Below are 24,397 nucleotides of genomic sequence, written 5' to 3' on the forward strand. Positions count from 1 at the left end.
TGGTTAGTGATAAGATAGAGTGGAATGGTTTCCAAAACTTGCATTGTAACCTGGACATTAGCTCTGTAGGGAATACCCTGAGAGAGCTACTGCACCAGAAACAAGAAACTGCTAAGTGCACAGTTCATGGCTGCATGGCTGCAGAGCAGACCCTCAGAGGAGAGGAAGTAACCTTCATGTCTGAACTGCCTGCAACATGGACCAGACACTTCTGTTATGATGATGAATGTGTGAGAAGTTCCCCCTGGCTTATACAGATGGCTGTTCATATCAGCCTGGTAGTAAACCAGTTTCAGGGGTAGTCCTAATATGGGCGAATCAGGGCACTACATGTTGGACCGACAGACCAGTCAGCATGCAGAGATGGCTGGAGTCCTGATTCTGCTACAGTTCATTGCAAATCACCTTAACAACCTTATTTTCTGTACCGATTCCCCCTGCATAAGGCAGATTTTTTTTTAACAGTAAGAGCATATTCACATAAGCGCATAATATAAGTTACCTTAGGTCAGTGTTTCTCAAATGCGGCCACCAGTGGCTTTTCTTGCAGCCACAGTCTCCTTGGCTGTGATTGTGGGATGGGGGACAAAGCAGCATCCCTTCCCGCTCCCTGTTGCTCCTGGATGCACCGCCTTGGTGTTGGCTGCTGGCGCTGCAAGTAGGGGTTGGGCCCTGGAGACAGCTGGGGCACAACGCTGGAGGAGCAGGCAGCGAGTGAGTTTCCCATCTTCCCAGGGGTGGTGGGGTTTCACCGCTGGAATGGTGGGACAGCAGGCTCAGACTGCACAGCTTCAGGCTCCATCCCTGTTCCCTGGCTACGGGGCTGCAGATTCGGCCCCCCACTATCTCCCCTGCCCCCCACAACTCCATTGCCCTTGGCCCCTACTGCCTACCCCGACCCCCCATCCAGGGCTTAATTTGTCCCCAGGCTTGCCGGGGCTGAGTAAGTCTTCGGTGAAAAGTGATACTTTGATGTTTGTTAATATTGCTTTTTACAACAGATTTACTAGCTAGCAATAAATAAATTACAATGATTTGGACGTGTATATTTATTTGTTTTTCTTAAAGCTAATTAAGTATTTTAGGGAAAAGTGTGAGAGTGGCCACCAGCAAGAGTTGGGGGCTGCACTCTGAGGTCACCAAAAAATTTGTCCTGAGAACCCCTGCCCTAGGTTCAAAGCAAACCTTGCCACAGACCCTGAGATGACTTTTCATGATATGGAAAGTTCCAAACCTTAACTGATTTTTTTCCAACAAGCCATTTCAATCACTGATGTATGTTAACTTTGTCATCTGATTACTGATTGTACTCATGCAATGGTTTGACCAATTGCTGTTCTCCTATTATTCTCCCTTTAGTTAACCACTCGTAGTTTGTATTATTGTCAACTCCTGGAATTGGCTAGCTTGATTTATGTTAGAGAGACAAGGTGGGTGAGCTAATATCCTTTATTGGACCAACTTCTGTTGGCTGAGAGAGACAAGCTTTCAAGCTACACTGAGCTCTACTTCAAGTCTGGAAAAGGTGCTGAGAGTGTCGCAGCTAAATACCAGATTGAACATTGTAATTTCAATCTAATTTTCATGTTGTTTAGTACTTTAGGGAAGCATAAAAAATAAGTTAACCTTCTAGCTGTTCATGCTCTTTAATAAAAGCTATAAAACCACCCCACATTGGTTTTCTCTGCTCAAATGGTGATGAGGTAAAAACAACCTTAATTAGAGGGACTTTAATTAAGTATTAATTAAAATATTTGACTGAAGTCCTGAAAAGCCTATTGTTGCTACAGCCGCCCATTGGCAAACTCAGGTAAGGCAGCGTGAAGACTGGGCTTGGATGATGAGAATGGAGGCTGAACTACTCAGGGGTGGATTGACTCTGCTTTATCCTCCCCAGCACAGAAGGCTATGGCAAAAAGAGTTGCAGTTATTGGAGCAGGGGCCAGTGGCCTAACAGCCCTTAAATGCTGTTTAGATGAAGGACTCCAGCCAACATGTTTTGAGAGAAGTGAAGACATCGGGGGACTGTGGCGGTTCCAGGTAAGTTGAGTTTGTCTCCAGGGTCTTGCATTATAGACAGCATAGTAAGCCAAGGGGTTCAGAATACTCCAGTTCTTTCTGCAGAACTAGACATGTCCCTTCTCAAATAGAAATGAGCAGAGAGATTGCTGACTGCAATGGAAAATGCCTGTTCTCCATGGGGCAATACACAGCAATGTTGTTCCTCAAATCAGAGTGGGCTTCCCAGACAAAGGAGACTGCTTGCTGCATGATTTTTCTCTGCATATACCTTTTTAATATCATAAATGGAGGAGGGAAGAGAGGATTCTGAGGATAAGAGAGATCCACCAATGCCTAAGAACCATGCCATTATGGGAAGTGAATTGAGTAAGGTACGCCTACTAGGGCTGGTCAAACATTTTCTATCAATATGGTTTTAAATTGGGGTTTTGACTGTGGTGGTGATCAACAGCAAGGATGAAGCAGTGAGATGGAGTTCAGAGGGATTTTAACAAAATACCAAGGTTGATTTTAAATTAAAAAGGGCAGGGGGAGGGAGCACCAACTAGGAATACCTTCCATAACACAACTCCAGCAGGCCCAGCTTCCTCCAGATGACACTTCCCACTGCAACTCTGACTCCCAGCTGGAAGGCAGGGAGTTTTATAGAGGGCTTCATCACCCAGAATCCTTTGCAGGCAATGGCAAGCCCCCGCCTGGTCTCTCTGGGTGACTGACAGCCCATCCAGTGAATCAGCTCTTTCCCTCACTCCTTGCTCTCTAGGCGCGTCACCCCATCACATTCACTAAATGATTTGTTGTGAAAATGTCATGGGGAGCAGGGAGGATAAAAAGCACTGTCCAGCAAGGTCTAATGCATACCCTATTGGCATTAACCTAGGAGGGTCATGTGGCTAGAGCATAGGCATGGGAATCAGGATGTTGGAGTTTTGATCCCTGCTCTCCCGCACATTTCCTGTGTGATCATGTTTTGCCTCCGTTTCCCCACCAGCTGCAATCATAGAATCATAGAAATGTTGGGTTGGAAGGAACCTTAAGAAGTCATCAAGTCCAGCCCCTTTTGCTGAGGCAGGTTCAAGTAAACCTAGATCGTCTCCAATAGGTGTTTATCCAACACTTTCTTAAAAACCTCCAATGACAGGGATTCCACAACCTCCATTGAAAGCCTATTCCAGTGCTTAAGTACCCTTATAGTTAGAAAGTTTTTCCTACTATCTAACCTAAATTTCTCTTGCAGCAGATCTAAGTCCATTACAACTTGTCCTACCTTCAGTGGACATGGAGAACAATTGCTCTGTGTCTTCTTTATAACAGCCCTTAACATAGTTGAAGGCTGTTATTAGGTTCCCCCCTAAGTCATCTTTTCTCAAGACTAAACATGGCCAGTTTTTTAAATCTTTCCTCATAGGTCAGGTTTTCTAAACCAGTGATCATTTTTGTTTCCTCTCCTCTGGATTCTCTTCCATTTGGGCATATTTTTCATAACGTGCAGTGCCCAGAATTGGACACACTACCCCAGCTGAGGCCTCACCAATCCCAAGTACAGTAAGACAATTACCTCTCATGTCTTACTTATGGCACTCCTTTAATACATCCCAGAATATTAGATTTTTTTCACAGCTGCATCACATTGTTGACTCTCATTCAATTTGTGAACCCTAGATCCTTTTCAGCAGTATTACCATCTAGCCAGCTATTCTCCACTTTGTAGTTGGGCATTTGGTATTTCCTTCCTAAATGAAGTACCTTGTACTTGTCTTTATTGAATTTCATCTTGTTAATTTCAGACCAATTCTCCAATTTGTCAAGATCATGTTGAATTCTACTCATGTCCTTCAAAGTGCTTTCATCCCTCCCACTTTGGTGACATCTGCAAATTTTATAAGCATTGTATACACTCTGTTATTCAAGTCATTAATGAAAATATTGAATAATAGCAGAGCCAGGACTGACCCCTGAAAGATCCCACTAGATAGCCCTCCCAGTTTGACAGCACACCATTGATAACTTCTCCTTGAGTGTGGTCTTTCAACCAGTTCAGCACCCACTTCATAGCAATTTAATTTAGATCACATTTCCCTAGGTTGCTTATCAGAATGTCATGTGGGACTGAGTCAAAAGCCTTACTAAAATCATGTTAAAGACGAAAATTAAGTTGGTTTGGTATGATTTGTTCTTGACAAATCCATGCTGGCTATTCTTTATAACCCTATTGTCCTCTAGATGCTTATAACTTGATTGTTTAAACATTTGTTCCACTATCTTTCTTGATATCAAAGGTAGGCTGACCAGTCTATAATTCCCAAGGTCTTCTTTGTTTCCCTTTTTAAAGATAGGTATTACATTTGCCTTCTCCAGTCCTCTGGGACCTGATCTGTCCTCCATGAGCTCTCAAAGATAATTGCTAATGGTTCTGAGATTGCTTCAGCTAGTTCCTTAAGTACCGTTGACTGAATTCCATTAGACCCTGCTGACTAGACAACATGTAACTTTATTGAAATATTCTTTAACCTGTTCTTTCCCTGTTTTGGCTTGCATTCCTTCCCCCTTGATGATGATAATTGTTCTGAATATCTGGTCACCATTAACCTTTTTAGCAAAGACTGAAGCAAAATAGGCATTGAACACCTCAACCATTTTGACGTCATCAGTTATTAGCAATCTTTCCCCACTAAATAGAGAATCTACATTTTCCTTCATCTTTCTCTTGCCCCTATTGTATTTAAAGAATCTCTTCTTATTTCCTTTTATGTCACTTGCTAACTCCTTTTGTGCCTTTTCTGATTTTGTCCCTTCATGCAGGGCTGGCTCCAGGCACCAGCCGAGCAAGCTCGTGCTTGGGGTGGCAGATTGCAAGGGGTGGCATTCGCTGCTTCGGCCACCCCCGCAGGTTTTTTTCTTTTTTCTGTTTGGTTCGCTGCTCCTGCCGCCCTGTAGGGGGCAGCAGTGCAGAGGAGAGGCACGCCCTGCTGGGAGCGGTGCCAGGTCTGTAGCAAGCACGGCAGGGCAGCCCGCATCCTTCCCTGCCCGCCGACCCGAGCGGCACGGAACCCTCCTGGCAGCGCCCCACTGAAGGAAGCCCTGGCTTCCCCTTTTCTCTCTCCCCCCCCACCCCCACTGCCCGGGGCACATCTGCAGGGCCGGGAGTCCTCCTGCACCCGCGCTCCATCCGCCCTGCAGGTTTGTTTGTCCCCCCCCCCACTTCGCTGCTCCAGCCGGCCCACAGGTTTGTTTGTCCCGCCCCCACTTCACTGCTCCAGCCGGCCTGCAGGTTTGTTTGTCCCCGCCCTTTACTGCTCCGGCCGGCCCACAGGTGTTTTTTTGCTTGGGGCGGCAAAAATGCCAGAGCCGGCCCTGCCTTCATGCTTGTACTATTCTTTTGTACTCCTCTTTAACAATGAGGATAATATTTCCCTACCTTCCAGGAGTGAGATGAGGTTTTATTTTTTGATGGTCAGGAAACACTGAGATCCTTGAATGAAAGTGAAAATTGCAAGTATCCATGTCCTGTCAGTATGCTCCAGGGGACATTCCTTCTCAGCTCCAAACATGGAGATCAGTTCACCTCTTAAAACGTGAACAATAACTAGGCATATTGTTTATATCCAGATACACTGATTTCTACTAAATAATGGGCCCTTTCTCTGTTTTCCTGTGTTTGGAGAGCTGCAAATGACTTTTACAATCTAGAAGCAGCAAAGAATCCTGTGGCACCTATTAGACTAACAGACGTTTTGCAGCATGAGCTTTCGTGGGTGAATACCCACTTCTTTGGATGCAAGTAGTGGAAATTTCCAGGGGCAGGTTTGTATATGCATGCAAGAAGCAAGCTAGAGATAACGAGATTAGTTCAATCAGGGAGGATGAGGCCCTGTTCTAGCAGTTGAGTGAAAACCAAGGGAGGAGAAACTGGTTCTGTAGTTGGCAAGCCATTCACAGTCTTTGTTTAATCCTGAGCTGATGGTGTCAAATTTGCAGATGAACTGGAGCTCAGCAATTTCTCTTTGAAGTCTGGTCCTGAAGTTTTTTTACTGCAGGATGGCCACATTAAGATCTGCTATTGTGTGGCCAGGGAGGTTGAAGTGTTCTCCTACAGGTTTTTGAATATTGCCATTCCTAATATCTGATTTGTGTCCATTTATCCTTTTCCTTAGAGACTGTCCAGTTTGGCCGATGTACATAGCAGAGGGGCATTGCTGGCATATGATGTCATATATTACATTGGTGGACATGCAGGTGAATGAACCGGTGATGGTGTGGCTGATCTGGTTAGGTCCTGTGATGGTGTCGCTGGTGTAGATATGTGGGCAGAGTTGGCATCGAGGTTTGTTGCATGGATTGGTTCCTGAGTTAGAGTTACTATGGTGCGGTGTGCAGTTACTGGTGAGAATATGCTTCAGGTTGGCAGGCTGTCTGTGGGCGAGGACTGGCCTGCCACCCAAGGCCTGTGAAAGTGTGGGATCATTGTCCAGGATGGGTTGTAGATCCCTGATGATGCGCTGGAGGGGTTTTAGCTGGGGACTGTATGTGATAGTCAGTGGAGTCCTGTTGGTTTCTTTCTTGGGTTTGTCTTGCAGTAGGAGGCTTCTGGGTACACGTCTGGCTCTGTTGATCTGTTTCCTTATTTCCTCGTGCGGGTACTGTAGTTTTGAGAATGCTTGGTGGAGATTTTGTAGGTGTTGGTCTCTGTCTGTGGCGTTAGAGCAGATGCGGTTGTACCTCAGTGCTTGGCTGTAGACAATGGATCTTGTGGTGTGCCCGGGATGGAAGCTGGAGGCATGAAGGTAGGCATAGCAGTCGGTAGGTTTTCGGTATAGGGTGGTGTTAATGTGACCATCAATTATTTGCACTGTAGTGTCTAGGAAGTGGACCTCCCGTGTAGATTGGTCCAGGCTGAGGTTGATGGTGGGGTGGAAGCTGTTGAAATCGTGGTGGAATTTTTCCAGAGTCTCCTTCCCATGGGTCCAGATGATGAAGATGTCATCAATGTAGCGTAGGTAGAGAAGGGGCGTGAGTGGACGGGAGCTGAGGAAGCGTTGTTCCAGGTCAGCCATAAAAATATTGGCATATTGTGGGGCCATGCGGGTGCCCATAGCGGTGCCACTGATCTGGAGATATATATTGTCATCAGATTTGAAATAGTTGTGTGTGAGGATAAAGGCACAGAGCTCAGCAACCAGTTGTGCTGTGGCATCATCAGGGATACTGTTCCTGACAGCTTGTATTCCATCAGCGTGTGGGATGTTTGTGTAGAGAGCCTCTACATCCATGGTGGCTAGGATGGTGTTTTCTGGAAGGTCACCAATGCATTGTAGTTTCCGCAGGAAATCAGTGGTGTCACGGAGATAGCTGGGAGTGCTGGTGGCATAGGGTCTGAGTAGAGAGTCCACATATCCAGACAGTCCTTCAGTGAGAGTTCCAATGCCCGAGATGATGGGGCGTCCAGGATTTCCAGGTTTGTGGATTTGGGGCAGTAGATAGAATAGCCCTGGTCGGGGCTCTAAGGGTATGTTGATTTGTTCCAGTGTTGGTGTAGGGAGTGTCCTGAGTAGATGGTGCAGTTTCTTAGTGTATTCCTCAGTGGGATCTGAGGGAAGTGGCCTGTAGAATTTGGTGTTGGAGAGTTGTCTGGCGGCCTTCTTTTGGTAGTCAGACCTGTTCATGATGACAACAGCACCTCCTTTATCAGCCTCTTTGATTATAATGTCAGGATGGTTTCTGAGGCTGTGGATGGCATTGCGTTCTGCATGACTTAGGTTATGAGGCAAGCGATGTTGTTTTTCCACAATTTCTGCCTGTGCACGTCGGCGGAAGCATTCAATGTATAGGTCCAGACTGTCATTTCCACCCTCAGGAGGAGTCCATGTGGAGTTCTTCTTTTTGTGCTGTTGGTGGGAGGGTAACTGTGTATCAGTGCGCTGTTCGGTGTTGTCCTGAAAGTATTCTTTGAGTCGGAGACGGCGAAAGTAGGCTTCCAGATCGCCGCAGAACTGTATCATGTTGGTGGGGGTGGCAGGGCAGAAAGAGAGTCCCCGAGATAGGACAGACGTTTCTTCTGGGCTGAGTGTGTGGTTGGATAGATTGACGATATTGCTGGGTGGGTTAGGGGTACCACAGTTGTGGCCCCATGTAGCAGGTAGGAGTTTAGACAGCTTACAGTCCTTTTTCCTTTGTAGAGAGGTGAAGTGAGTAATGTAGATCTCCTGTCTTATTTTAGTGAAGTCGGTTTGTATGGAAGTTTGGTTATTGATGAGAGTCTCCAGGTTGGAGAGCTCTTTTTTGATGTTTTCTTGTTTGCTGTATAGGATGCTGATCAGGTGGTTCCTCAGTTTCTTTGATAGAGTATGGCATAATCTCTCACTGTGGTCTGTGTAGTATGTAGATAGCAGTGGATTTTTTACCTTTTAGTCCATTAGGTACGATGTCCATCCGTTTACATTTGGAAAGGAAGATGATATCTGTCTGTATTTGTGCAAGTTTCTTCATGAGGTTGATGGATTTCCACTCCATACGGCTAAATGCAGTGCCTTGCATGGTGTCAAGTATCAGAGGGGTAGCCGTGTTAGTCTGGTTCTGTAGAAGCAGCAAAGAATCCTGTGGCACACTTCAACCTCCCTGGCCACACAATAGCAGATCTTAAGGTGGCCATCCTGCAGCAAAAAAACTTCAGGACCCGACTTCAAAGAGAAACTGCTGAGCTCCAGTTCATCTGCAAATTTGACACCATCAGCTCAGGATTAAACAAAGACTGTGAATGGCTTGCCAACTACAGAACCAGTTTCTCCTCCCTTGGTTTTCACTCAACTGTTAGAACAGGGCCTCATCCTCCCTGATTGAACTAACCTCGTTATCTCTAGCTTGCTTCTTGCTTGCATATATAAACCTGCCCCTGGAAATTTCCACTACTTGCATCCGAAGAAGTGGGTATTCACCCACGAAAGCTCATGCTGCAAAACGTCTGTTAGTCTATAAGGTGCCACAGGATTCTTTGTTGCTTCTACAGAACCAGACTAACACGGCTACCCCTCTGATATTTTACAATCTAGAAAACTCTAGCTAAAACAAAACATCTGTCTTGATTTCATTCTAAAGGTGATCATTGTAAGTATATTCTACGTGAAATATAGTAGATACCACCTGGCTGAATAAGATTTCTGAGACAATAATGTAGCACAGCCAAATTGTTTGGAATATTTAGTATCTATCAACTGGAAGCTGTAGTGAACAATACTGCTCTTTACTTTCAGGAAGGCATAATTTTGAGGGGAATTTCAAATCCCACAGCATACATGTGGGCTTGAAAATTCCTGACCTTCACCTGTTGTGGTTTAAGTCCTGTTGAGTACTACCCCTGTAAGATTGGCTTGAGTGGAGGGGAAGCTGAATGACTATTTTTGTCAAGAATGATATAAGGAGTTTTCAGAATTCATATATAAGGGGGGGGGCATAAATTCCTGTTCGCTATTGACAAATTCTGCCAATGACTCCAATTTTTCCCTCTGTTGTAAAAATATGGTGTCCACAATCTTGACTGAAATCTTCAGGTTTCACTCCATTTCCAAGGGTAGTATTCACAGTGAAAGGTGAACAGTGTCCATTGAACCAAAACTCCCATTCCCTCGAAAACATTACACAAATCACATCCAAGCCAGACAGGTTTAGAAATGTTTGCTCGTTCTTTTTTTGCATTGCTTCTTCCCTTCTGGGTTCCAGCTGGGGTTGGAATTGGAAGTAGTGAAATAGTATAAGCATATCTGTCCTCATAAAATTTCTAGCCTAGATTTTCAGCCTCATGAATGAGGTTGAGTTAACCTCAGTGGTTTGAGCATTGGCCTGCTAAACCTAAGGTTGTGAGTTCAATCCTTGAGGAGGCCACTTAGGAATCTGGGGCAAAAATTGGTCCTGCTAGTGAAGGCAGGAGGCTGGACTCAATGACCTTTCAAGGTCCCTTCCAGTTCTAGGAGATTGGTATATCTCCAATTATTTTTTTTTATCCCAACTTTGGGATGTTTTTATGTCACGCAAACTTGAATGGTGAAATTTTTTGTATTGCCTCTGGACTACATTATTTGAAAATCCTGTCCTGGTTTGGTTGTTTCCTGCAGGAGTGTGATACGGATTGGAAAGCTAGTATTTATAAATCTGTGACCATTAACACTTCCAAGGAAATGATGGGTTACAGCGATTTCCCCATCCCAGAGGACTACCCCAACTACATGCACAACAGCAAAGTCATGGACTACTTCAGAATGTACACCAAACATTTTGATCTTCTCCAATACATACGCTTTCAGGTAAGAAATGACATCTCTTTGGAGGTGTGGAAGTAAAGTGCAGCTCTGGGGGCTAACTGCTCCCCCAATGCAATAAATTTGATGACATTGCATGGGATGCTGCGATATTATCACACATGACATTATGTGACACGGACACCAAACAATGCCTTGTGTGGTGATATTTCAGCAAAGCTGAATTAGATCAGCTCTCCTGGAAGGCTGGATAGTAGCAATAGATAGGACATCTAGAGCTACTCAAAAAGATTTTCCTGCCCTGCTCCTCTGTCAAGTTGTCCTGCAGTAGTTCATGAGCATGAGTACCAACCTCAGAGCAACTGTTAAGTAGCAGGGCACAAACCCCAAACTGGCTCATCAACCATGTATCAAGTGTAAACTCCTCAGGCATTTTAACAGCCTTAACATGAAGCCACAGACAGTCCCCTTGGGTACTCCAATCTATCTTGCCACCTCGGCAAGCTTGCCTTTTGCCTTCCACCAAAAATCACAACAATATTCAGGTAACTCCCTGGATCAGTCACTTACCCAGATCAGTTGCACCTTCGATCTCACACCAAAGCCAACATTTATAGCCAATCCTATAATAAACCATCTAAAGATTTATTACAAGGTTAATGCAGGTAAACATAAACACACAAATGAGTTCCAATCTTAAGTTTCAAAAAGTAATAGCAGCTTTTATGATAAAAAGCTTGATATGTCCTTTAGGGTTAACCCAGGCCTGGGGATCTTTTGCTCATGCGTAGTAATCCTTGCCCTTCAAAGCACAAGAAGCATAAAAGATACAGTTCCTCCTTGTTAGGGCTTTTTATTCCTTCCCTCATCTGTGTTGAGTTGCAAATTCAACTGTTGGGAGGAATTCAATTGCACATCTCTTCATTAGGGAGGGTAATTAACACAGTCTTTTGTCCTCTGATGTTCCACAATGGTTTGTCTGGTATTGATGAATAAATATTACCTTACGACATGGAATACAGATGTTATAAGTGAGATGAATGCAGGCAGCAACTTGCAATCATTCAATAAAATCCAAGCACTAAACACATTCTTATAACTCTGATGTCTATTTTAACAATACTAACACACAGGTGAGCCAGACTGGTTTCCAGTTATGCATTTGTCAGTGTTCAGTTGGCCTTAGGGCCTTGGCATGAGCGGGCACCTGGCCTGCCAGCATCACACCCCCAAGCAAAACGTCAGTGACAAATAACTTTTCTGATGAGAAGTGAAAACCAAGCCCCAGACCAACTGTGGTTATCAGCAATTCCATGACACAGTTCTCAAGAGCAAGTGGTTAGCTTTGATGTCCTGAATTACTCACATTGTCCTTACCCTCAGACAGATATTTACAACCACATGCAGTATCTTGGGGGACTGTTGTATTAACTTCCTCAATGTTATCTGTACATATTATCTTGATCTCTGTGAGCCAAGGATTGTCATCTGGCTGGTTGGGCAGGTCTACCAAACTCTGGCCAGGAACTAGAATCAAGGAGGGGGTGGGTAATTATGAAGTCCCAGGAGCTGTAAATAGCTCCAGCAAAGAACCAGCCGCTTGGGTGGTTTTCATATACTGGTTTGAGTCAGGCTCAAGAGAGCCAGGAGTCAGAGCTTGGGATATAGAGGGCCAGCTTGACTTGATAGACAAGCCTTCATTTTAATCCAGCAAATGGATGTAACCATATGTACAAGGGGGTGGGGGGGACCAAACCCATAGGAAGGGCTGGAAGGACTGGAATCTGCCAGGACTGATGGGGAAACTGGCAAGCTTAAATATGCATTTAGACTCTTTCATTTCTTTTATATGTACTCTGTAATGCTTTTATCCTAAAATAAATGTACTCTGCTTTGAAAGAGCTATCCAGTTACTGGTAACCGCTGGCATATGCTGGTCATAGCCCCTGGAGAGGGAGCAAAGCACAAGGGCTGGACTTTAGTCAGACCTGCTGAGCAAAACACAGGGAAGTGCAGACGGGCTGTAGCCTAAAGTTCATGGTCAGAAGGAAGGACACGGGTCTCTGCCCAGAGGGAGGTGACATGGGGTATTCCTGGAGCAGACCGTGAAGGGGGGTGTCAAAGGTGCAGTTACCCCAAAACTGTGATGGCTGGTTCCCGGTATATTAGTATGTATACTGGTTTCCCTGTACTTTTCTCCATGCCTCCAAATACACCTGCATACGCTGTCATTCAGTCAGTTCTCCTTTGCTTGACTGGCTTTGGGGTGTGTGGCTTCTTGGCTTTCTCAGACCACATGCTTCAGCATGAATAGAGGAACAAAATAAAGCCAAGCCAAAGTAAGGGGCTGTCTGCTTTTCTTCTAGACAAGCGTGCTCAGTATAAGAAAATGCTCCGATTTTTCCACCACTGGCCAGTGGGATGTTGTCACAGAGACAGACGGGAAGCAGAATTCGGCCATCTTCGATGCCATTTTGGTTTGCACTGGCCACCACATAGATCCTTACTTACCCCTGGAATGCTTCCCAGGTCAGTGGCATACTAAGTATCAAGACTATTAGTGATTGGGATGTGACCTGCTCTAACTGGGAATGAACAGACTGGAGTGGTTCAGATAAGAGGGCTATTAAGGGTGGCTAAGCAGCCCTAGAGCTTGTGAATCTTTTCAAAGGAATTCAGCTCATGGACTCAGACTTTAAGGCCAGAAGGGACCGTCATGGTCTTCTAGTTTGACCTCTTGCACATTGCAGGCTACAAAACCTCACCCACCCACTCCTGTAATAGACCCCTAACCTCTGGCTGAGTTACTGAAGTCCTCAAATCATGATGTAAAGACTTCAAGTTACAGAGAATTCACCATTTACACTAGTTTAAACCTGCAAGTGACCCATGCCCAATGCAACAGAGGAAGGCGAACCCCTCTACGCCCAGGGTATCTGCCAATCCCAACCCCAAATATGGTGATTAGTTAGACCCTGAGCATGTGGGCAAGACCCACCAGGAAGATACCTGGGAAAGAATTCTCTGTAGTAACTCAGAGTCCTCCCCATCTAGTGTCCCGTCTCCAGCAGTTGGGGATTTTTGCTATTGGCAATCACCAATGGGCCAGATGTCACTGTAAGCTGTCTCATCATATCATCGTCTCCATATACTTATCAAGCTCAGTCTTGAAGCCAGATAGATTTTTTTTGCCCCCGTTGAACCCCTTGGGAGGCTGTTCCAGAACTTCACTCTTCAGATGGTTAGAAATCTTCATCTCATTTTGAGCCTAGTCAAACTATAGAAGCAGCAAAGAGTCTTGTGGCACCTTATAGACTAACAGACATCTGTTAGTCTATAAGGTGCCACAAGACTCTTTGCTGCTTTTACAGATCCAAACTAACACAGCTACCCCTCTGATACTCAAACTATAGAGGGAGGCAGGGTCAGCAGAAGCACACTCTGCTCATGTATATTGTCCTTCCCTAGGTCTTGTCCCATTTTGTGCTGAGGGCAAAAATCTTTGAGTCCTTAACCCAAAAGCAACATCCAGTTAGAAGGACTCTGCTCTTGGACACTGAGGGAGCTGGGGGCGGGAGGGTGGGGGGTGGGATGGATTACAAGCCTTTGAACCAGAAGCAAAGTTTTGGGCGCCCACGTCTCTGGGCAACATTCAGCTATAGTTAGGTCTGAGAGGTGTTTCAGTTATGGCCTGATGCTCTCCTCCCTTAGGGCACGTAGACCTGCTGTGTGTGGATCTAAAAACCATACACACACCCTCGTAGTGACCCTACAGACACTGTTCTCCTTCATGGAGATATTCCCTTATCCAGAGCCTCTCCATGGACTTTCTCACACCCTCTCCAGGCACTGGAGATGCATCTTGGCCAGGTGTAGAAGTGCTCCTTTTTATATAATGACTTCCTGGCTGAGGTTTCACCTTCTGGTTTCTTCTCCCCTTGCAGGTGTAGAGAAGTTTAAAGGAAAAATAATGCACAGCCGGGAATACAAGTATCCAGAAGAATTTCGGGACAAGAGAATGGTTGTGGTTGGCTTGGGAAATTCTGGAGTAGATATTAGTTTGGATCTCAGTCACACAACCAAACAGGTACTGTTGGCTATCACCTTCCAGCAATTTCAGCCTCAGAGGCTGGATGGTGCTGAGTTGTTTTATTTAGCTACTGGGTATGAATAAGACTTGTTATTATCCGAGTCTCTGCTGAAGACTTTCCTTCCTATGCTGACTCTGATATGACTGCACAAGTTCCATTCACAATGAGTCTTCATCTTGCAGCATGTAAGGATAGTACTGACAGTAATGGCCCAATAATATAATTGCAAGCTGTAGAGCTAAATTTATTCCTGATGTACACCACGTGTGCCCAGCCCAGCCCCATGCTAACAGTGCATGCAACTCAGTATGGACCCACTGCCATGCAAATGGTAAGAAGGCAGAAATTGTAACTGATCTCACTTTACAAATACATCTTAGCCTTAGAGTCACTTTAGAGCATAACACAGCTTGGACGCAACCTGAGTCCCATTGAAGTCAGTGGAAAGGCTCCCACTGACTTCAATGAGCTTCGGATCAGGGTCTACTGTAAGAGGCAGTGTTTTGGACCATCACTGTAGGATACCAAATGACCTCTGAAGGTCTTCAGAATGCAATTTGTGTCCAGGAAGCTGTAAATAAAAGAAAAGGGGCAGTGTCTTAAACTGAAGTGATTTCAGATACTCAGCATGGCTTATTGTCCACTTGTTTGATTCCCAGAACTACCACAGACATTCACTGGGTTTCCCCTGGACTGGGAGAGGGAAGCAGAGAGCCTAAGGAATTGCTAGGCATTTATCTGGGAAAACCGATTTAGTTACAGCCGCACTTAAAAGGGAGAGTAACAAATTGGGGCAAACGTCTACTGTTGGGTCAACTCAGTGGATCTCCTCTCTGCTGCTCTGCTCACCCTAATTTTGTAGGAAATCCTTGGTGAGAATTACTGGGTGAATCTGAGAAGAATTTTGTCCTTAGTCTTTTAAAATGGGCCCCAATCCTGCAGTTTCCTAATCTTTACTTAGCCATCTCAACGAGAGTTTTCCATAAGCAAGTGGCAAGCAGAAATTACAGTCTGATACTCAAAACCTGTTCATCTTACTGTTACCTTATCCCACCTCCCCCCCTTTCCACATGTCTCGTCACTGATCGTGTGTTGTCCTCGTTCTAAACTGCAAGCTCTCTGGAGTGAAAACTGTCTTCATCACTTTTGTTTGTACAGCACCTAGCGCAAGAGAGCCCAGATCCTTGAGTTGGGCCCCAAAGCAGCACTGGAATACAAATGATGATAATAAATTAATTCAGTGGGATTTTTGCCTGAGAAAGGATTGTAGGATTGGATCCATTTTGTCTTTTTTTATGTAAAACATATTCATTTTTATTCGCATAAAAGAGAGGCGAAGCCATCCCACCATGATATCCCCAAATGATACTACTTGCTTAGCAATGAAACTAACCCCAAGCAACCAGCACCTTGCAAGCAGACAGGTACAGGCACAGAACAAAGAGCAAAAGCCCTGACCTGTTGCATTTCTGCATCTCTTCCGGCAGGTATTTCTCAGCACCAGGACAGGCGCCTGGGTGGTGAATCGCGTCTCTGACGACGGCTTCCCCCTCGACGTGGTACACTTCACACGCTTTAAAAATATGCTGCGCCACATCATCCCTTTGTACCTGATGAACCGGTGGGGGGAGAACAAGCTGAATGCCAGGTTTAACCATGAAAACTATGGACTGAAACCTCAATTCAGGTAATGCCTCTATTTCAGGACTCTCACAGCCCTGGGCATTTTATGGGTAAAATTTTCCAAAAATCCTAAGTGACTTAGTTTCTTAAGTCCCATTTTCAAAAGTGACTTAGGTACTTCGGAGCCAAAGTCTCACTGAAAGTCAATGGGATTTTAGGCTTTAGGGTGCAGTTGGGTCACGTTTTCCAGCTTTTCCTCATACCATGAGGACTAGAGATGTACTTTTTCTTAAGGAAAGCTGAGGTTCCCACCTGATCCCTTAACTCCTGCAGCTGTGACTTGTAGAAAAACCTCTAATATCGTGAGACTTGCAATAAAATCATGAGAGCTGGTGACACTGTAACATGTGACTTTGCACTTCAGGCTGGGGAGGTAATTCCCAGCTCAGGTAGATGTACCCGTGCTAGCTCTGGTCAAATTACAATGCTAAAAATAGAGTGTCACCTCAGCAGTGGGAGGGGCTGGCCACGTGAGCATTTGCATAGTGTCTTGGACTTGTACTGGGCGTGGTTGAATGAGGCCTCACAAACTTCCTGTGAGGGAAGTGAGTGGTGACGTTCCCATTTCACAGGCTGGTAAAATGATGCCCACAAGGTGGAGATCCACAGCCCAGGACAGGAATGCTCACAGACTCAAGATCCAGGGCTGAACTTTGCAGCTCAAGTCTGTCCCTCACAGACTTTTAAGTTGCTTGCCCAAGGTCACAAATCAAGTCACTGGCCAAGCCAGGAACAGAAATCAGGAGTCCTCTCTCTAAATTCCCTGCACTAAGCACTAGACAACTATCATGTCTACAAGAACTTAGGCAGAGAAGCCCCACCAGGGGGCTTAGACACTCTACCCCCTTGGCACAGGGTGTGCCACAGGGTGGCCAGCCCCTGTAAGTGAAGTGGGTCCGCTCCCCTGATGACTGAGGCTGAGCCCTAATGAGGGGCATGGAGACACTGGAGTTAAGAGCAAGAAGAAAGCTGCAGGGAGGGAAGAATGCGGCAAATGAGCAGCTCCAGAAAGGGGCTAGGATAGGCCCTGGGGCAAGGCTAGGCTCCTGGGAGGTGGCCCACGGCTTGTGTCTCCAGAAATAAAGAACCAGAAGTAGCAGGAGGAAGCTGCCTGGAACCCACTGGAAAGAAGGTAGCGCCAAGGAGGGGCAGATATGGACTGGGAAAGACTGTGATTACCCTGGGATGGGAGCTATCATTTTAGTTGACTTTCATTGGCAAAGGAGCAATGAGGGTCTTTGCCCAGGAAGAGGGAGTTGAGTCCCTGAAGAACTCGGTGCAGAGAAGTGGTACATTAAGGTTTGCTTGAAGATTGTGGACAGTTATTTGGAAGACTAGTAAATAAACTTACACATGGGTGCTTTCTGTGCTCAAATGGTGTCGGAGTACTAAGTACTGGGACCCTCAACCAGTAGACGGTGCTCAGGGACCACTGCCCCCTGTGACAGGGTGCCTAATAAATCTAGGTATCTTTGACAATTTTACCCTTAGCACATGCCTACACTGAAAGTGCAGGTTTGGCTGTAGCCCAGGTAGGCATACCCGCACTAGCTTTAATCTAGCAGGCAGATGTAACAACGGTAGTGAAGATATGGCAGACAAGGCTTCAGGACAGGCTGGCTGGCAGCCTGAGTAAGTACCCAAGGTAAGTAAGGGTGCAATCCTGCGCCACCCTGCTTTCACTGCTATTGTTACTCGTTCTATGTCTACACTGCCATTGGGAGCTGTGATTGCAGCTTAGGCGGGCAGATCTGAGCTAGCTTTGCTCTAGCTAGATCACCACAAGCAATGGAAGAATGTGGCAAACGGACAGGTAGCAATAGCAATGTTGCCATGGCAGTGGGGGCAGTGAAGGGGCTAGCCTTCTGAGTACAATCCCCACCCCAGGACCCCAGGTACATACCTGAACAGGTTGCCCATACTGCTACCCCGCATTGCTGAAGCTACCCCGGTATTATTACATTAGTGAGCTTTGAACTTGCTAGAGCAAAGCTAGCTCAGGTATCTCTACATGTGCTGCAGTCACACATCTCAACTGCAGCATAGACATACCACTAGATTAAAGCTAGGACAGGTATAGCTATTCACACTGCAATCGTACCCTCTTTTGAGTCTCCACCATTCTAACCCAGCACAGCCTATTCACACTCAGTTCTCTGCTCCTTCCTGACCTTACAGGTTTCTCAGCAAGTACCCGATCGTAGGGGATGACCTGCCCAATGCCATCATTTCTGGCCGGGTGCTGATGAAGCCCAACGTGAAGGAGTTCACCGACACAGCTGTGATTTTTGAGGACGGGAGCCGGGAGGAGAACATCGACATCGTGCTCTTTGCTACAGGATACAACTTCTCCTTCCCCTTCTTGGAGGAGAATGTCCTCAGAGTCAACAACAACCGTGTCCCCCTGTATAAGTTCGTCTTCCCTCCACACCTGGAGAAGCCTACACTGGCTATCATCGGGCTCCTCCAGCCACTGGGGGCCATCATGCCCATTGCGGAGCTTCAAGCTCGCTGGGCCACCAGGGTCTTTAAGGGTAAGAAAAATGAGCACCAGAGGTTCTCTGCTTGCCACTCTGCTAACACTTCCCAGCAGCATTCCATACATTTCTCAGCCTCTCCCATACTTATGGTGACAACCCAGTCTGAGAACCTATATAGACCAGCATAGACCCAATACAAGAGCTAAGCAGGGATGCAAGGCTGATTTGAAGAAGGCTGAAATCCATGCTTGATAGTGCCCAATGGGCCAGGGTATCAAATCAAGAGAGGCAGTGTGGCCTAGTGGCTAGAGTGGTGGCCGGGGACTCAGGAATGCTGGATTCCATCACAGCCCTGTCAGTGACCTGGGGCACATCATTTTGTCTCTCTGGGGCGGAGTTTACCCCTTTGCAGAATATAACGATGAAAAGTGCTGCGTAAGAGTGACTGTTGTTCTTACAGATATCAGTGTGGGGTCATCGAGGGGTAAATACTGCCTTTACTTACTAACTTAATGTTCAGTTATATGCTCAGTGCCTTATTGCCATGTTCATCACTCAGTCAATCTACTTCCTGGTAGGCCACTGCTACTCCTGTTCCTTGTTTCTCTTCCTGCCTCATCCTCCATTAGCTATTTCTCTCCCCTTTCATGTCTCTCTTCTGTTCTTCCATCTGCACCTCCTTCCCTGCAACTAATCTCAATTCCCACCCTGCTTGGCTTCTCACCGCCTTTTGCCCCTTCCATTTCCTCAATGAGCGGCCATGCAATAGTTAATGTTGACTCTGAAGGGTCATCACTGGGTTTTATAGCTGGCATGACAAGGTGATTAGCAGGGGAGTTTACCCCTCTCAGTCATTGTTTCAGACTGGCTGCAGATATTGCTGCACTGGTTACATTCGGATTACGATTGGAAAGTACCTCTGCAGTCACAAGGGTTAGAAACTTATTTCATTTAAAGTTGAGATTCAAGCAATCTGGATATATCACGTCAGCCTAATCAATACCAGCTACAGGCCATATACTTAGCAGGCTACTCTCTAGCCTAGGGGAACCATCTGAACTGGATAGGAAGCTAGGCTGTAGCTAAGCTACTATCTTGGCAGGCTCTGAGCACAATGGGGGCAAGAGGAGGCACAGCCAGGCCGCTTTTATACCCTGGGGATTTGTGCATTCTGCTAAAGCTACTGACGCAGGGTCAGTAGGGTCTCAGCAGCTCCCAAACAGGGTAAATATAAGCCACTTGCCATCTGCCCCTGCATTGGCAGTTTCAAAACTTAACAAAGGAACCGTGTTATAAAGCAGATGATGCACCTGAGTTGAACTATGTGGTGAAAGGAAGGGAACAAACAAAAAGTTTCCCAGTCTTGGGAAGTGGGGGAAGATTCTTGTTCAGTGGTGCCCTATTAGAAGGGAAGTGTGGTCCTGTGAGCAGAGCAGTACAGTGGAAGTCAGGATCCCTGGCTTTTTTCCCCAGCTCCACCTGTCTGTCTTGCTTATATTTTTGTGCTTCCACCCATCACCCTAGTAGCTGGGTGTATAAAATAGATGAGCGATAACATGGTTCCTAGTCAACGCCATGGAATCTCTGGTTCATCTCCCTGTTCAGGTTATAGGAAGCTCAGTTTAAGGACAACTGTGCCACCGCTTCGATGTGTCACCTTGAGAAAGTCACTTAACTGCTCTCCACTTCATTTTACCAATCTGTAAAGGGCAAGTAAAAATAGACACCATGGTGTTGTGAAGCATCCCTTATCTGAAGTTGTAAAATGCTTGGAGATCCAGAAAGAATCACCCTGTCTAAACACAAAATATCCTGCTTTCTCAGGTCTGCTTCAGTTACCTTCACTAGATGACATGATGGCCGACATTGCCAAGAAGATAAAGGAGAATGAGAAACGGTAGGAGACTATTATATAGAATGATAAAATGTTGATCATGGTGAGCAGTGGTGACCAAGGCAACCGTAGCTTCTTTCTGTAATGCAGCCGTGTATCTCTGCCTCCCCCTAGTGGCTGGACTGTCTAAAGGGGTTTGAGTTTCTTCCCACCTACAAGCTAAGGCATGCAGTCCTTTGGCTCAAGTAATAGAGCCTTTTGTTTTAGGTTCCCTGGTTCAATCCCTACAGATGGACCTGCCCAGGCGTATTGTGTGTCTCTCACTAGTGCTGCTCTTTTCCAGCACCCGTGCGGAATCTCTACAACTTCCGCAGTGTCCGAATTTGGGTTTTGTATTGCCCATGACTGACTGGTGCTATTATTAGCTATCAAGTACCAAACAAATAAAAATGTGCTTCAGCTTGGTCATACACTAGGAAAAAAAGGAGGAGGAGGAAGATACCCAGATCTCTATTTCTGTGTGCCCTAGGAAGGAAATTTGGATATGCTGTGATGGCATATGTTAATCTTCTGAGGACTCAGGGCCCAGAGACTGGTTGATAGAGGTTTAAAGCCTGATTCTCATCTTGCTTACGCTGCTTTTACTCCAGTGTCACTCCATTGACTCAGTGGGGTTACTCCTGATTCACACCAGAGAAAATTAGAAGAAAATCAGGCCCAATCTGTTAAGTGTTAAGTGCTGATGTACAGAGATGCACAGAGGAAGCTATTTCCAGTGCTCAGTATGTTTTATTGAGCCTACAAAACACAGGACCTATGCTACATATTCTTGAGTGCCACCTAGTGGCACCTCATCTATTAACTGACTATTTACTAGAGTTGGCCGGAAATATTTCCACAAAACAGATTTTAATTGGAAAATTCAGATTCATCAAAACCGAAACTTCACCAAAATGTAGCAGTTTCAATGAAAAGTTCATCAGGAAGTTTTCTCAGCTCCAGGATGGCACTTATGGTGAAGAAAGCCCAGGATAGCCAATAGCCCTTTGGTCTCCTAACCTGAGATGCAGGAGACTCAGATTTGGAGCAGGGACATGAACATGGCTTACTATAACCTCTTTATTCCATGCGGAACATAGGATCTTCACCACTGCCTTCCATCTTTGCAATCTCCTGCTGCAGTCTTAGTGTCTTGCTATGCCATTCTGATGACTTTCAGTTCTTCTCCTGTTGTGTGTTTCCAAGTTGTCCTTAGATACCCCTTTGCTTCTTGCCTGGAGATCTCAGTTCAGTGCCTATCTTGTTATTTTATTCAGTTCCTTCCCCATATGTGTCCTAACTAGCTCCATTTTGTACCATGATTTCCTGTCCTATCAGTCTCTGTTTCATCCTCTTCCAAAGCTCTTCATCTGATAATTTTTTTTCTGGCCATCTGATATTAAGGATTTGTTTAAGGCAGCTGTTTATACACATTTGGAGTTCAGCTAGTAGAGTCTTGATCAGTCTCCAAGTTTCAGCACAGTACACTAAAAGACAGGCTTTACTGTGGTGTTAAATATTCAGAGTTTAGTTTGGAGATCAACATTTCTGTTTCTTCAGATCGGCTTTAGGGTTGTGAAGGCATGACCGACTTTTGCTGTTTTAGCTTTAATGGTTTAATGTCCTTATCTGTTCCACCTGTTTTGCGTACAATGCTGCCAAGATATGTGAATTGTTGGACATCCCCTCTCAATCCCGGAAAGTGTCATTGCTGTTGTGTATCGATTCTTGTGATTTTCGTTTTCTCTGTATTGATTTTCAGTCCTACTAACTACACATAGGCCGAAGAGCATGTGTTTAAGCTTGCATATCTCTGTGGGCGTGGGACCACACTTTGATATTGCCTGCAAAAATCAAGAAAATTGTTCCTCCAACAAGCAGGTCATTCATTCCACAAAATCAGCAAACACCTCACCATTTTCATTCATTTCACCAAGGCCTTGTTTCCCCATCAATATTATTCTCCATCCAGAGATCTGAACCAAATCTCCCACATTCCAAGCAAGTGTTCTCACCACTGAGCTAGTGGCTATTCTGGGTGGGGAATGGGAGTTCTCATTTTTTGGTAAAACCTGTAGAAAGGACCAGTTTTTCATTCTATTGCAGAACACAAACAAATGTTGAAAGCTCTGATTTCTTTTTCATAAGAAGGAAATTTTGTTTTCCGGCCAGCCCTACTATTCACGTGTATATGGCTATCGCACAACTCTCAAACAAGCAACACTTTCTCCTATCCATTCAGTGGGCTGGAAAAGCAAACGTCCCAAGGTTTAACAAAGTAGCTTTTCCCTCCTCCTCATAACTACATTAGATAACCAAGCTCATTAAAAAGAAAATGCTCAGCAGTAGGCAGTTTGGTCTTTCTTGCTATTTACTTAGTTAACGGCCTACTAATAATTATGGCTTTCTGACATCCACATTTGGGCTGAGATGAAAAGCTGAGGTCCTGCCCATCTGTAGTTGTTAACATCATATGGCACTTTTCACAACAATGGGGGTATCAGTTTAGGGGTCCTGCCTAGACGTGAAAGGATAACAGATTAGGCCTTGCTTATGTGAAGTATGCTGGAAGATGCCTGCTTTATGGGTAGCTAATTGTTTAGAAGCTGGTTGTTCTAAGTAACTCAACTGTTTAGTACTGTTTTTGCTAAGGGTTTGATTGTCTTCAATTAAAGGAACCCAATTAACTTGAAAATGACATCTCTAGCCACATTTATATCCACTCTTACATGTAACACCTCAGAGCAGTGGCTGAAAGAAAGGGGAGAAAACTAGTTTGTTCTTCGGTTTTTGCATTTCACATCATGATATGTCTGTCAGTTTCACTGCTTCCATTGCATAGTCAGTTAGGACCTGATCCTGCAAAGGTTTCTTGTTTAATACCATGCCTGCTCAGAGAAGCTACACAGAGTGAAGAAACAGCATGGCAAGTGTACATGAGCTCACCAACTGAAACAAGTGGCTGGTTAGTGTCTTTTAGGACTGATGAGCTACATGTGCCTCTGTAAAGGCTCATTGACTGAGATTTCCTGTAGTATAGGTTCTGATCCAAAGCCCACTGAAGTCAGTGTGTGTATATATTTCCATTAATTTCTGTGGGCTTTGGATCAAGCCCATAATGCATCCAGTCAGGTGCAAGATGATGCTTGCAGAATATTTGTTTGATTATTTTGATTGGAACTAGAGAAGAGCCAAATCAGTTCTGGATCTTGTTAAGTTTCACAGCACACAGAGAAGTTAGATAAAAACATAAAATATTCCTGCTGGAAGGTAGCAATGTAACAAAACTTTATTTTTAAGAATCTAGGACCATAACACATGAAGCCAAAAGCAGAATGAGACAAAGCAGGCTGCTCCCAAAGGCAGAGAGGCTCAACTCACCTGCCTTGTTCTAGTCTGGCTCTTTGCAGACTAATTCTGATCACTTGCTTCCCTCAGAACTCCCAGCTTGCAAGCAGGACCAGGAAATGCTCCCTGACATTTAAAGTAGTAGATTATAGTTTTCAACATGCCACAGGTCTCAACATTTTTACCTCAGGGGAAGGTCAGAGCTGGATCTCATCCTAATAGTCTCAGACATGTCTAAGTAAACATTCAGCCTCAAACCGATGCCGGTCTATATGGCTTTTCTCCTTTGTCCCAAGGTACATTCCGAGCCAGCACATTACCCTGCAGGTGCAGTACGTTGATCATGTGGATGAACTCGCCTCCCTATTGAGTGTGAAACCCAACCTGCTGTTTCTCTTCCTGACGGATCCGAAGCTGGCCCTGGAAGTGTTCTTTGGCCCATGCACACCAGCCCAGTTCCGTCTGACTGGACCGGGGAAGTGGGATGGTGCTAGGAATAGCATCCTGACCCAGAGACAGCGCATCATAAGGGCCACAAAAACTCGGGCTCTGAAAACCCACTCTGAGAACGACAGCTGCCTGGTCTCCTCTCTGTGCATTAAAATAATGGGCCTGTTCGTTTTTATTGCTGCCATTTGTGCTTATTTTTAA

General features: G+C 45.3%; 1 protein-coding gene across 1 annotated transcript; it reads left to right on the forward strand.

The window, feature by feature from the left end:
• The first annotated feature begins 1,908 nt into the window (after window positions 1–1,908).
• Window positions 1,909–24,397, forward strand: LOC123376183 (flavin-containing monooxygenase 5-like). The gene is made up of 8 exons (XM_045028002.1): window positions 1,909–2,040; window positions 10,128–10,316; window positions 12,638–12,800; window positions 14,216–14,358; window positions 15,850–16,049; window positions 18,224–18,579; window positions 20,350–20,422; window positions 24,043–24,397. The coding sequence occupies exons 1-8, from the start codon at window positions 1,909–1,911 to the stop codon at window positions 24,395–24,397; spliced, it is 1,611 nt and encodes a 536-aa protein (XP_044883937.1).

Source organism: Mauremys mutica, chromosome 8 (assembly GCF_020497125.1).
Source record: "Mauremys mutica isolate MM-2020 ecotype Southern chromosome 8, ASM2049712v1, whole genome shotgun sequence".
In the NCBI taxonomy this organism is placed as follows: domain Eukaryota; kingdom Metazoa; phylum Chordata; order Testudines; family Geoemydidae; genus Mauremys; species Mauremys mutica.